General features: G+C 39.5%; 1 protein-coding gene across 1 annotated transcript in view; it reads right to left on the bottom strand.

Moving 5' to 3' along the window:
* The window catches only part of plpp2a (phospholipid phosphatase 2a), a 36763-nt gene extending 22628 nt beyond the window's left edge, over positions 1-14135 (bottom strand). Inside the window, exon 1 of the mRNA XM_034160060.1 lies at positions 13865-14135. Within this exon, the coding sequence (XP_034015951.1) occupies positions 13865-13925 (61 nt within the window). The 5' untranslated portion in view covers positions 13926-14135. The remainder of the gene's footprint in view (positions 1-13864) is intronic.
* Between the last annotated feature and the right edge of the window lie 410 nt (positions 14136-14545).

Below are 14545 nucleotides of genomic sequence, written 5' to 3'. Positions count from 1 at the left end.
CTGAACTATTCTGGATATTTTTGTGCTAATTTTGGCAGGGCTTTTTTGTGGCTGGCATTTACTATTTGTTGTCATCCCTGTTTGTCTGTTTAACAGCCTGTAACTCACAATTTTTCATATCATTGTGAAATGTTTACTGAAGATTCAAATCCTAATATAGGCAAGAACTGATTCAAGTTTCAAGGTCATAGCTCAAAGGTCAAAGTCAGGAAAAATCTTGGAAAATTTTTAAATTCCATATCTTTAAAATTAAACAAATTTTCAAAAATTCATAACTCAGTCAAGAAAGGTCAAATTTCTTTCATATTTGACAGTATTATGTAATATGATATCCTTTACTGATTTACAAAGTTTGATCCAGATTACAGATTTTGTGGCCATTTAAATTTAACACTGAAAACCCCATTTAATGTATATTTGACATTATATCTTAATCAAATGTGCCCCAATCACTCATATTTGAAAGTGAGTTGCAGACTGACAAAGTTTGATCCAGATTGTGGATTTTGTGGACATTTGAATTTAATGTTCAAAAACCCATTTGTTGTACATTTTGCATTATATCTCAAACAATAGTGCCTCAGTCACTCTCATTTTTCTTTTATGGATTTACATACACCACCAAAATTGGATGGAAGCTCTAATTTCATGCCTTTCTGTCTATCCTCCAGTTATCAGTCGGCAGTGTTACCACAGTTACTTTGAAAAGTTACTTATTAATTACTTTATACAGTTACTTTATTAGCAGCTGCTTACAACTTGTCGGCAGCTGCTGAATGTAACTGATAAGATAACTAGTAATCTATCTTGGTTACTCTTAAGATTGAATAATCAGCAAAGTAACATTTACTTTTCTGAGTACTCAACCTTAAAAAAAAAAACAAGTTAGATTACTAGTTACATTCAGTAGCTGCTGACAAGTTGTCCACTGTAAAATGTAACTGTAAAAATGAAGTAATAAAGTAACTTTTCAAAGTAATTGTGGCAACACTGTCAGTCGGACACAAAGTGCTACAAAGTAGTGACAAATTACGCATACCCATGATCACTAATGTTCTGTGAAAATTACCTGGAAAAGAATTGGGAAAAAAAAACCTGACACCACCAAAAACTTTGATTCAAGTGCATGAACAATACACACTGAACAAAAATATAAATGCAACACTTTTGTTTTTGCTCCCATTTTTCTTGAGGTGATTTCAAAGATCTAAAACATTTTTATGTAGACAAAAGATCTATTTCTCTCAAATAATGTTCACAAATCTGTCTAAATCTGTTAGTGAGCATTTATCCTTTTAGTCTAGTGAATCTATAAGCTTTGTCAGTGTGACCCACCACAAATTGCAACAGAATTTTTTTCTTTGCAATACATTTTACAAAAGTCTCTAGCATAACATTAAAAACGCACTCGAATGCAACTTGGGCAAACATGCATAATTTGCATAAACTCAATATGGCTGCCAGAATTTCTGAAAACACCTATTTTGGCCATACAACAAGCATAAGGCCAGATACTGTACTTATTTTAAAGTTTAAAACATTTGTTGGGGGGAACCAGTTAGAATATGTCAAACTTAATACGAACATATGAAATGTTTGCATAAATCCAATATTTCAATTTATTTTCATTTATATAGCGCCAAATCACAACAAGGTTGCGTCAAGGCGCTTCACACAAGTAAGGTCTAACCTTACTAACCCCCAGAGCAACAGTGGTAAGGAAAAACTCCCTCTGAGGAAGAAACCTCAAGCAGACCAGACTCAAAGGGGTGACCCTCTGCTTGGGGCATGCTACAGACACAAATTACAAAACAATTCACAAAACGAACATACAAGAAATGTTGCCGGTGCACAGGATGGTTTCTGGAACAGATACCACACCCATCTCTGGATGGAGCTGCACCTCAAACAGAGAGAAAAGAAAAAAGCAGAATCAAGCATCAGAAAGACAACAAATACAGTATAATTTGTCAGCATTAAGCAACATGAAAAACAGAAGAAATACTAAAATGATCCGCAGCCACTAGCCCTAAGCTTCAGTAAAGACCCAAAATTTAGATAAAGTTGAGGCTGTAGCCCACTCTGTTTCCTAATAAAATGAATTAAAAGAGTAAAAAGCATAATATAACAATATGCCAACTATGCCAGTATGCTAGCCATATGAAAGGGAAAATAAGTGCATGTTAAGTCTGGAGTTGAAAGTCTCTACAGAATCTGACTGTTTTATTGACACAGGGAGATCATTTCACTGAACAGGGGTACGTTAAGAGAAAGCTCTGTGACCCGCAGACTTTTTATTCACCCTAGGAACATTAAGTAGTCCTGCACCCTGAGAAAGCAAATCCTGGGCCGGTACGTAGGGTTTAATTAGGTCAGCTAGATAAGGAGGTGCCAGTCCGTGAACAAATTTATAGGTTAGTAGTAGAACCTTAAAATCTGATCTCACAGGGACAGGAAGCCAGTGAAGAGACACCAAAATGGGTGTAATGTGGTCGAAGTTTCTGCTTTGTGTCAAAAGTCTGGCTGCAATATGGCTTCCCAAATCTTTGGGAATATTTAAGGATTTGCCTTAGTTTATAATATAGAACCCAAATTTAGTACCAAGGGATGTCCTTTCACAAAATTGTATTATTGATCTGTACTCTGATGAAAAAGTAGATGAAATGTAGTTATTTGCTAAAATAAAACACCATCACCACAGTTAAGAATCCTAATCATCAAATCAAAATATCCACAAGTAAGAGCATTAATCACCACACATAAGTCATAATGACCAAATCAAATCAAATCAATTTTATTTATATAGCGCCAAATCACAACAGTTGCCCCAAGGCACTTTATATTGTAAGGCAAGGCCATACAATAATTACGGAAAAACCCCAACGGTCAAAACGACCCCCTGTGAGCAAGCACTTGGCGACAGTGGGAAGGAAAAACTCCCTTTTAAACAGGAAGAAACCTCCAGCAGAACCAGGCTCAGGGGAGGGGCAGTCTTCTGTTGGGACTGGTTGGGGCTGATGGATAAGGAGCCCATAGCAGCACATACAGGTAATATAAAATAGAACACCATCACCACTGCTGAACACTCTGAAACTCTACTTGAAAGCGAATGCACCCAATTCCACCCTGTGAATTATCTGAAGATAATTAGGTTATTCAGTCTGATCATCAACAGATAAGTCTTCTTAATCAACATCTGATGTGTTGGCACACATATCATGACATTCTCCACATGCAGGAGAACAGTCAAGTTCTGCCTTGCGACAGGAGCACCTCGTTGAGCAACCAGTCTTGCAGGAATATCTGATGGCTTCTAGTGAAGGATTTGGGTGGAACATCTCTGTCCCGTCATTATTGGAATTAGGTTTGCCCCAGACACTTTCCAGCCCCAGCCAGTGGGTGGTAGATCAGTTCCTTTCCATGCCTGCATTTGATGGTAAACTCTGAAACTGTGGTAACGGGCTGTAGCTGATGTTGGGGGGCAATGACTGAGACTGAACGCCCCAACTTCCGTAACTGGTCCGTACATCTCGTTCGGCCGATTACAATAGGAGACATTTTACTACCATCCTGTCCACTGTACAAACGTACCCATGTATGTATCTTGCATCTAGCATTGACTGTGCCATCTATAGCGCCCTGGCAAGGTTTCCACCCTACTACACACAGTAAAAGATTATCTTTCAGATGCGGGGTTGCAAAGGGCTGTATGGATTATGATTCCCAAGTACTAAGTATTACAAGTCATTTTGCTATCATCCTCCCCTCTGAATAAATGTATCAATGTATGTATCTTGCATCTAACATTGATTTGAACTGATTAACTGAATTGATTTCTTGATTAACTGTGTAACTGCCTCAGAAAGGGGGTGTATATAGCAATCACACCATGTATTGCTATATATTTAAGATATGGCTAAAAATCTGACTTCTTAAAATGGATCTCTATCCTCCCTCACAAACGTGCACACTAAACCCCTGCAAAGCAACATTTCACAAAACATTGTGCAGTTCGACAATTCTGTGCACACTGGAGGATTTCATCATCTTACTGCGAGTTTCACAGAAGAATGTCAGAAGGCCAGCGCCTCCCACTTCACCCTGACACATATTTGGTGGGAGTAGACACTGTGCATCAATAAAACAGTCAGGGGAGCATGTGAAACATATCAGCATGTAACATTTTGCAGGACCGTCAACAGCTGTTGGCACTCACTGTGTCCCATCTACTGTGCCAGAGCTGCTCGATGAGTTTTACTTTTGTAACAATTTACTTACAATCCTGCAGTGGAGTTTACACGTTTGCCCGCAAGCATCAGAAAATATGTGACCTCAACAAAACTAATTTTGATTTGGTAATAAACACCAGTCGACACATCTAATGTGCATTTTATTAAACCAAGCGTACAGATGTTACATATAATCCTGGAACATGCAGGATAACTGCAATAAGTAATCTTTGGACTGAGTCCCTTCCTCCATCCACGCACATAAAACAGTTTTACACATTAAAAACTGCACCTTCACTTTTTATCTAAACCATCATTGGCAAAAATATCATGTAAAGTATCTGGTAGTATTGGGGGGGGGGGGGGGGGGTTCCAGTGGAGGTAAACATGCATATGTTTACTTCACTAAATGCAAAGAAAACGTTTGAGATGGCAAGGTGTATAGTTAGCTGCTTACCTTAGCCTCCAGTCCATTCGGTGGCACTGAGGCATTTCAAGACATTTGCAGATGATGGGCTCATTCTCCAATCAACTTTTTAATCAAACTACGCTGTTCTTCTGAACAATGTCTTGAACGTCCCATTTTCCTCAGGCTTTCAAAGAGAAAAGCATGTTCAACAGGTGCTGGCTTCATCCTTAAATAGGGGACACCTGATTCACACCTGTTTGTTCCACAAAATTGACGAACTCACTGACTGAATGCCACACTACTATTATTGTGAACACCCCCTTTTCTACTTTTTTTTTTACTAATAGCCCAATTTCATAGCCTTAAGAGTGTGGATATCATGAATGTTTGGTCTTGTTGGATTTGTGAGAATCTACTGAATCTACTGGTACCTTGTTTCCCATGTAACAATAAGAAATATACTCAAAACCTGGATTAATCTTTTTAGTCACATAGCACTACTATTATTCTGAACACTACTGTATGTGGAAGAATGTCTTAAAAATGGACCTTTACTGTAAGGCAGTTGGGGATTCCCACCCTTTCACCCCTCTGGCTACGCACCTGTGCAGTCTGTGTGAACAGCAGAAAAGCGGGTGCACTGCTTGTTATCACTGTGTTGGCCCTGTGCTCTGAAGCAGAGAGATTTACATACGCTGTTGATGATCTGTTTGAATAAAATAGACCTTTTACATAGTTAAAGTGAAGCAGTGTGTTTATGTACTTTTAAAAGCATGCACTGCACTCTGTGCTGATCCCAGGAGCACCGCAGACTGGCTGCTTCCTCCACTGACACCACACATATGAAATGAAGCGACTCAAGTTTAATTTATCTCATACTGGCCCTTCAAACACCTTTATTGGGTGGACTACAAACAGATTTGACCAGAACGAGGCATGCTTAGTTTGATTATATCTTCAGATCTGCTCTATGTATCAAACAGGGCACATAGAGGATTTATTGATGGGTCTTCTAGGTAAATCAATGTGGAAAAGCCATGCTCTGCACCACCAGGAATATCAATGAGGACTAAATTAATCAACAACTATTTTGATAGTCGATTAATCATTCAGGGGCAGCACGGTGGATTAGCGGTTAGCACTGTTACTTCACAGCAAGAAGGTCATGGATCGATTCTCCCCATGTTTGCGTGAGTTCCCTCCCATGCAGGTTAAGTGGACTGGAAACTTTAAACTGTCGGTAGGTGTGAATGTGTGTGTTTGTCTATATGTGGCCCTGCGACAGACTGGCGTCCCGTCCAGAGTGTACCCCGCCTCACGCCCTGTGACTGCTGGGATAGGCGCCAGCCACCCGCAACCCTTAATTGGAGTAAGCGGTTGAAGATGAGTGAGTGATTATTCATTTAGAGTTGTTTTTTAAAATACCCAATTCTTTGATATCAGCATCTTAAATGTGAATATTTTTTGGTTTATTTCACTGCTTTACTCCTCTCAGGCAGTAAACTTAATATCTTTGGGGTGTGGACAAAACAAGACATTTGATAGTGTCATGTTAGACTCTGGATAGCACAGATTCACATTTTCATTTTTTTTCATTTTATGGACCTAATTGAGAAAATAATAATTGCTATTTCCAGCCTTAGACGTGAGTTGAGGTGGGCAATACTGGGAATTTTGGTATTGATCCGATATCAAGTAAATACAGGCCTAGTATTGCCAATATTGATACCGATACCGATACTTTTTCATATTTAAGCTTCATAGATCCAAAGGATCCAAAAGACCTAGAACAGAATTTCGCCAAACATTGTACGTGACAACATAATACTTTATTATCACAATCAACATTTTTGTTTAAAAATATCACTCAACACAACTTAAAACAGAATCTCCTGAGGTAGAGCAAAGCGATGAGTGGGCGGGCCAGGCTGAGCCTACCTGCATGGCTGTTGGCTGGCGCCGCTGAGCCACGTGACGGTGCAACAACAAAAGACCAGAGGGGGGAGGGTGCGCTGCTCCGTGTTGTGTGACACAGCACAGCGCTGCTTTTACAGAGTAGACTTTGATGAATCTGTGTGAGCAGCAGTCAGTGCGTACAGGAGAGAAAAAAGCTTGAGTATCGATCTTTTTACACGAGGATCGTTCAATATCAATACCAGCGCTGGTATCGATATTATCGATATTAGGATCGATCCGCCCACCTCTAGTCGTGAGTCTCTCAGTAGGACAACAACCCAAAGAAGCCCCCCCCCCCCCCCCAAAAAAGCACAAGAAAAAAGGACTTGAACTTACAGCACGGAAGAGTGACAGAAAAGAGCAGCAGATGGCTACAAGAAATATTTAAAGTCAATGTTTCCAAAAGTTCTGTAATCAACTTAACTGTGCCTGAGTTACAATTTCTGTTTGTATTATTTCACTATTATGCAAGTTTTTTCCCCTTTTCCTTCCATGACCTCAGTCAGTTTATTAAATATTCTAATGATACAAACTTGCATTGATTTTTCAAGATACGCTAATTTATGTTCTTAAAATTCAGAGATGCCACTGACCAGATACCTAAAAGTGAGTGAGGCGGTTACAGCGAAACTCTGACACTCGTGTCCTTATGTGTTTGGAACGTGTAACAGCAGCTGTGCTCTGTCTTTTTGAGCTGGAAACACTCGAGCCCTTCAGTGTCTCACAACATCATCACAATGGAGACAAACGGTTATGAAACTGTAAAAGCCAAAAGCACTTGGTGTTAAAAAAAAGTGACCCCAAATAGATTTTAGGATACATGACAGGAAAGAGCAGAACAAGTTACACAACAGTTAAACAGGTCAGCGCGCACACACACAACCTCCTTTGTCAAGATAAACATAAACCCTAAGAGGACAACAATCGTGTGACGATGACCTGCTGGAGGACTCGTTAGACTCTTGGGGCCTACAGACCAAATAATTCAACAGTTTCTGTGAAACTGACAAAACAGTCCAAATAAAAACAAGGCGGTCATGCAGAGAAGTGACAAAGGACACCTCATTAGAAGCACACACACATACATCCTGTACGTGGAGGCAGGTTAACAGCATGACAGTCATCAGATGGGCGCCCAACACTCAACGCCAACACTAAGACAACTAAAAGGAAAAGAATCGAGAAAGTAAACATTGCAAACAACAGATTTGGAATAACTTCTGTGAGAACAAGGACGGCCAGTTATCTCCCCTCTACCCCCCCCCCATCGTCTACACAGTGTTGCTGGATTAAGTGGTTTCCCGCCAAATTGGGCACATCCAGACTGGACAAACTGATCAGGCGGGCCGGCTCTGTGGTTGGCATGAAAAGAACATTGGACAAACTGCTGGACATTATGGACGATGCCAGTCAACCTCTGCACACCGTCATCAGCAACCACAGGCGCCTCTTCAGCCACAGACTGCTCCTTCCTAAGTGCAGGACCAACAGACTAAAAAACTCCTTTATCCTCCAGGTCATCAGACTGTACAACTCCTCACTCAGGGGGAGAAGGAGTAACAGGAAGACAGAGGACGGGAAGGAGAGGAACAGTAGTAGCCAGTAAACCAGTAGTGAGCAGTATTTCTGGTATTTCTATTTCTATTTGCGAACTATTTTTCTTTCATTTTTGATGCTCTCTGTGCTTCTTACCCTGTGTGCTGCTATGCAACGCTGTTGGAACCTCAGTTTTCCTGAAGGAGTCTTCCCAAGGGATTAATAAAGTTCTATCTAATCTAATCTTTGAATTGTATTTATGGGTGATTCTTTAACTACGGGCACTATTGGCCTTGTAAATGTAATTTCCACCACACCATTGCCTTACAATATAAAGCGCCTTGGGGCAACTGTTTGTTGTGATTTGGCGCTATATACATGTGCTCTGATGTTACTGTTTATCTCCATAGAAACTACCCAAACAATCTTTCATACAAACTGTTTAAAGGGACATTACAGTGTTGTGGTGGAAATTACGGCAATAGTGTGGGACAACTACATTTTGTTTAAAAAAATCACAACAGTTGTATGACATTGAATAACCCAATTATGTTTTGATTATTTTACTGATATTTTATTCAGAGATATTTTAAAACATTAGAAAAAACGATTCTTTACCATTAATTTTTATCATTGAAGATCAAAAGTCTGGGTGTGGGACAAGCACAAAACGGCAATATTTGCATATAATGATGCTGAAAAAAGGTGAAAAAGTCATCACAGACTACTAGAACAAATTTCTTAACACACTTTCATTGTAAAGATAACTATAAAAGTGTGAAATTTCCCCTTTTTTCTGTTTTTCATACAATATGATCAAAGGACATAATACGTGCCCGTAATCTAAGAATCACCCTTATAGTGCTGCCAGATTGGGAGGATTTCATTTTGCTGGTAAAAATAGCTTTGGGCTGGATTGGGATCCTTTTGGTGGACCTTGCTCAAGAGCCCTTGGGCAAGGTCCTTAGTCCCCCAGTTGCTCCCAGTGTGTAGTGAGCGCCTTGTATGGCAGCATCCTAACATCGTGGTGAATGTGAGGCATAATTGTAAAGCGCTTTGAGCGTCTGATGCAGATGGGAAAGCGCTATATAAATGCAGTCCATGTACTATTTATTTATGAGCAGTAGATGTGATTGGCTGGAAAAGGGCCAGAAGCGTTCTACCTTTGGAGGGGTGGCACCATTTGCCCCAGAGTGGCAGGTTTAAATGTGGATGGCGGAAGTCAAAAACTCCATTTGTCTTGTTCCTCTAAGGTGTCTTTGAGCAAAGTCCCAAAGCTCACTGTGCTCCACTGGAGTTGCTCAAACTGTGAAACTGTGTGAACAGAACTTTGGATTCACATCAACTTCACTGAGGAAATAAAAGTTTAAAACAAAGCCTGAAGGAGACGATGTGACTATATACACACTGCAGACAAAAAACAACTTTTTACTCACACGACACCGACCTTCACCAAAATAAAATGGCCTTGACATGTTAATTACTTATTGTACCCACCCACCCACTCCCCAAAAAATAAAAACCTTACGTGAGTTTCACTTTTATGTCAAGTTATATTTTCATTTTTTTTTAAAACACAACATATGCCTTGATGTAGTTTCAAAAACAGTAATGATTTCTTATTATCGCTGTCACATGTTGGTACTTCATCCATGATTCCAAACCTAATTTACTGCCAAACAGTCACTCAGCTAGATCCAGATCATGAAATAAATCCAACAAACTGCACTCACTGAAAATCTATTCTATGACATACAACAAAACAGATCAAACTTAGGCGCAAGTCTCCCATGTGCCTTCTGGCAAACTGCCACTGAAGCTTCATGTCTTTTTTTTTTTTTCCAAATAAAATCCTTCTTGCTCCATTCCACCATGAAAATATGGCTGGTATTGCAGCAGACAAAAGTTTCCCCAATCATTGCCACAGCAGCCTATAACTCCTCCAGAGTTGTTGTGGGTCTCTTGCTGGCTCTCCTCACATGTCTCCTCCATGCACAGCCACTCACTTTTTGAGAACTGCCAACTCTTGTATTTCTTAATGAGCGATACGTTCCACTGAGGATGTGAATCAGCCTAATTTTTTTTTTCACTCCTAAAACTGATGACCATTGTGATGTTATTGTGGGTGGAATGGTGGCTTCCCTCACTTGTATCCTTTTTGTACTCAGTTTTTAAGAACCACCTTCTCTAGACAGATATACCATAGAGTACCATACTGTTTGTATTTCAGAACGAAGGAAGGAAACAAAGATGTTCAGTGAGTTGCTACACAAAGCTAGATGGAAAAGTTATGATTTGTATTAACAAATATTAACAATAATCCTTATATTGTTAATATAAGGATGATTTATCCATTGTAAAAATGGAGGGACTGTGTATGAAAATGACTAATTCCAAAATGTTTCACACAATATTTTTGTCAAGGCTCAGTGCACATGATTATGTGTCACTGTCCAAAAACCTATGAACCTGGCTACGTATCAATGAACTCAGTTCAACGGACCAGTCACAACCTGACAATAACAGTCCCTGCTGCTGCTGCAGCATTCTTGTTCAGTGTTGGTAAACACTGGCCTGTTTCAACAGGATAAAGACGGATAATGACAGTGAAACTACTGTAGTGCACAACAAATCTCAAGAAATATTTTTGGGAAAAATACACAGTACTTTTTAGATGAGGATTTTATATAATCCTGCAGAAATATACGTGATGCATCATGAGAGTTACATGTGACAGATATATATAAAAAAAAGGTCTAAATAAGCTCTGAGGCTCTTGGTGCTGATGCTCATCTCTGTATTTTGTAGCGTGAAGTGTGAGGACAGTGGACGACTGCCCCTGGACGGGACACCAGTCCAATGCAGGTTACATCTCCAGCCAGGTTTGGTACCCATTTACAGCTGGGTTGACTGAGACCATGTAGATTAAATGTCATGTCCAAGGACTCAGACAGGTAGCGTGAGTGGGATGATAGATGATGAATGATAGATGGTAGATGTTAAATACAGATTCCATGTGACAGATCTATAAATGACAGATGTTAAATATGAATTACATGTGACAGATCTACAACCCCAACTCAGAAGAAAATTAGCACTGTTTGGAAAATGAAAAAGTAAAATACTGTATGTAGTGATTCTTACATTTACTTTGACTGTGAATGCCCTAGAAAAGATGTCAGTGTAAATTACCGTTGCAAAGGACACCGACACAACCCCATACTATGACAGACGCTGGTTTTTTGGCTTGGCGCTGATAACAGTCTGGATGGTCCTTTTTTGTCTTTGGTCCCGAGAACACAACACGACGCCACTTCTGGACAAGGTTAACATAAGGCTTCTTTTTTTTGCACAGTACCATCTTAAGTGAGATTTGTTAATGTGACCCCATATTGTAGTGGTTGACAAAGGCTTCCCAAAGTAACCCTTTTCCGTGTGGTTATATCACCTATTGATGAATGACATTTGATGGTTAAAAAAAGATCTGGAATATTGATTTGTTTGATCACACTACACATTTACACGGCACCATGGTCCAACCCAGACGCCTTCTAGCCCAGAGAACTTGATGCGGCTTCTGGGCAAAGTTAACATAAGGCTTCTTTTTTTTTCTTTTTTGCACAGTAGCCTTTTTTCAGTAAGATTTGTAAACGTAAGTCCATATTGTAGTGGTTGACAAAGGCTTCCCAAAATAACCCCTTGTCCATGTGGTTATATCACCTATTGATGAATGACATTTCATGGTGCAGTGCTGTCTGAGAGACCAGAGATCACAGATGTTCACCTTCAGCTTGTGCCTTTGCCCACTGTGCACTAAAATTCCTGCAGATTCCTTGAATTGTTTTATGATATTTTGCACTGTAGAGAGAAATGTAAAGGGTGGGGGCTAAGCGGTTAAGTGTGCTTGTTTTCAGAGTTCTTGGTTCAATGGCACCCCTGCCCAGTTGGAAGGGCATCCGGCGTAAAACCTGTCCAAAATCAACAGGCAGTGGCAACCCCAAGTGAACCATCAGAGAAGCCGAAACGAGTTACTTCTTACTGCATAGTGAGAAATATGCAAATCCCTTCCCATGTTAATTTGAGGAACATTGTTTTTTTTATTATTATAATACTTCACACACGTTTAACAAACTGGAGATCCTCTGCCCAATTTTGCTTCTTAAAAACTCAGCATTTATACCAAATCATGATAATCACCTTAACAACAACATCATTGTTATTATTATAACAATAATGTTATAATAACATTAGGCCTCCCTGAGCCTGGTTCTGCTGGAGGTTTCTTCCTGTTAAAAGGGAGTTTTTCCTTCCCACTGTCGCCAAGTGCTTGCTCACAGGGGGTCGTTTTGACCGTTGGGGTTTTTACGTAATTATTGTATGGCCTTGCCTTACAATATAAAGCGCCTTGGGGCAACTGTTTGTTGTGATTTGGCGCTATATAAATAAAATTGATTGATTGATTATTATTTGCATTTTTATCTCATTACTATCCTTAAACTATCTTGTCCCAACTTCCTTTGGAAAGTGTTGCAGGATTTAAATGCAGCAATTTCATGTGTACAACAAATGTGACAGATCTTTAACTGATGTCTATTAATTATAAATGACATGTGACACATCTATAACTGATATCTGTTAAATATAGATTCAGCTATAGAGGAGGATTTGATTAAAAAGAAGACCTGAAAGATTAGCTACAATTTGCCAGAAGGTACATCTGAGATGCAAGCCTAGATTTGATGTTTTGGTGAAAGAAAATGCTTCTCTCTACCACTTCATCATGAAGCTGTATAACTGGATACAAAATGCAAAACATGCACTATGCACAATTTTTTCAAACACAGCCACAGAAACCTATAACCTCTTCAGCCCAGTCTCACGTTTTGTAGTTCTCTTGTCACGAAAAGCACCTGATTTTTGTGATTTTGTAGTTTTATTTTGCAGTTTTGTAATCTTCCCCTTCTTCTAACTCTAACCATAATCATCGCGTTAGTGTCTACCCTACCGTAACCCTAACCATAACCCCCCAGACTCCCCCGTCACCCCACATATCATGCCCCCTCACAAAAAGCGCCCCATTTTCATGCCCCCATCACGAATCCATAGATTAATGTACTTTTCATAATGCTGCAACGAACTGCTGTGAGACTGGATTGAACTTCTTCTGGGTTGTCTGGGTGTCTTTCCTCACTCTTCTCCTTCTTGCACAGTCAGTTTTTGTGAACTGTCTAATCGACACAAATTTACCATAGAGTGTCATATTGTTTGTATTTCTTCATAACTGATGTAAATAAAGTTTAAGACATCTTCAGTGACTTGGAAATGTTTATGTATCCATCCCCTGACTTGTCTGAAGAAAATTGGCAATAAAAATGATTATTTACAGGTATTATACCAACGAGGGATATTACTTATGGAAACCCATCATCTCAACTTTTATATTTTTTATTATTTTATGTAAAGTTATAGAAATTTGCAGTTTGAGTTCAAGGAAGATAATTTTTGATTTTTTTTTTTTTTGAAATGGAATAAACAAAATAAATGTGTGAAATACCAAGTGTTCCGATACTTTTGGAGGACACTATATTACAGATCTATAAATTATGCATTTGTTGAACAATCACTTTAAAGGAAAAAAGAAGTAGTGCTTTTACACCCGAAAGGCACTTTTACGCACAAAAAGTGAGCAGTAAAGTTTTTTTCAGCCATGTTGTGAAGAAGCGCGGCCACTCACCGACAAACACGCACAGAATATCCACCAGCACTAGGATCATCTTCTTTCTTTGCTCTGTCATGTTTCCTCAGCGCGGCGCCACTTTGTCCGGTTAACTGTCGGGTTTTTTTTTTTGTTTTTTTTCTGTGTGTGTGTGCGTGTTAGCGGGCGGTAACCTGACGTACACACACCTGGAGGCGTGCTCGTTCTTCCGGCTCAGTGAACCTGCAGCGAGCTGCTTCAGGTGCGCAAAAGTCGAGGACGCGCACAGCTCCGTGTACGCGCACCAGCAGAGACTGGTTTCGAAATTAGAGCCACTTGGAAGAGGAAAAAAAACAACAAAAAAAAACTTGGAAAATCATTCTGAAGGCTCAGATGACGTCACCACCACCAGGGAGGGACCAAAAAAAAAAAAAAAAACCTCTGAATGCTGTTTCTGCATAACCCCCCCCCCCAATACAAAAACATATACACAAAAAGAAATAATTTGAAATATTGCATTAACAAGCAAAAATGTATCTGAACCACTTTTTCAACTATTTAATGTAAAACTACTTATATTACAATTTCATTTAGCACCGCCTACTTGTGATACACTCTAAACCCGAATGTTCAAATTAATTAAAAAGATTAAGTAGTGGAAACTCAAAGTTTTAAGAAAACGCTTGACTTACTTAAATATTTCAAGTTTGTGTAACATGG

Source organism: Thalassophryne amazonica, chromosome 19 (assembly GCF_902500255.1).
Source record: "Thalassophryne amazonica chromosome 19, fThaAma1.1, whole genome shotgun sequence".
NCBI classification, from domain to species: Eukaryota; Metazoa; Chordata; class Actinopteri; order Batrachoidiformes; family Batrachoididae; genus Thalassophryne; species Thalassophryne amazonica.
The sequence above is the reverse complement of the archived record's forward strand: the minus strand, read 5'-3'. Positions and strand labels throughout refer to the sequence as shown.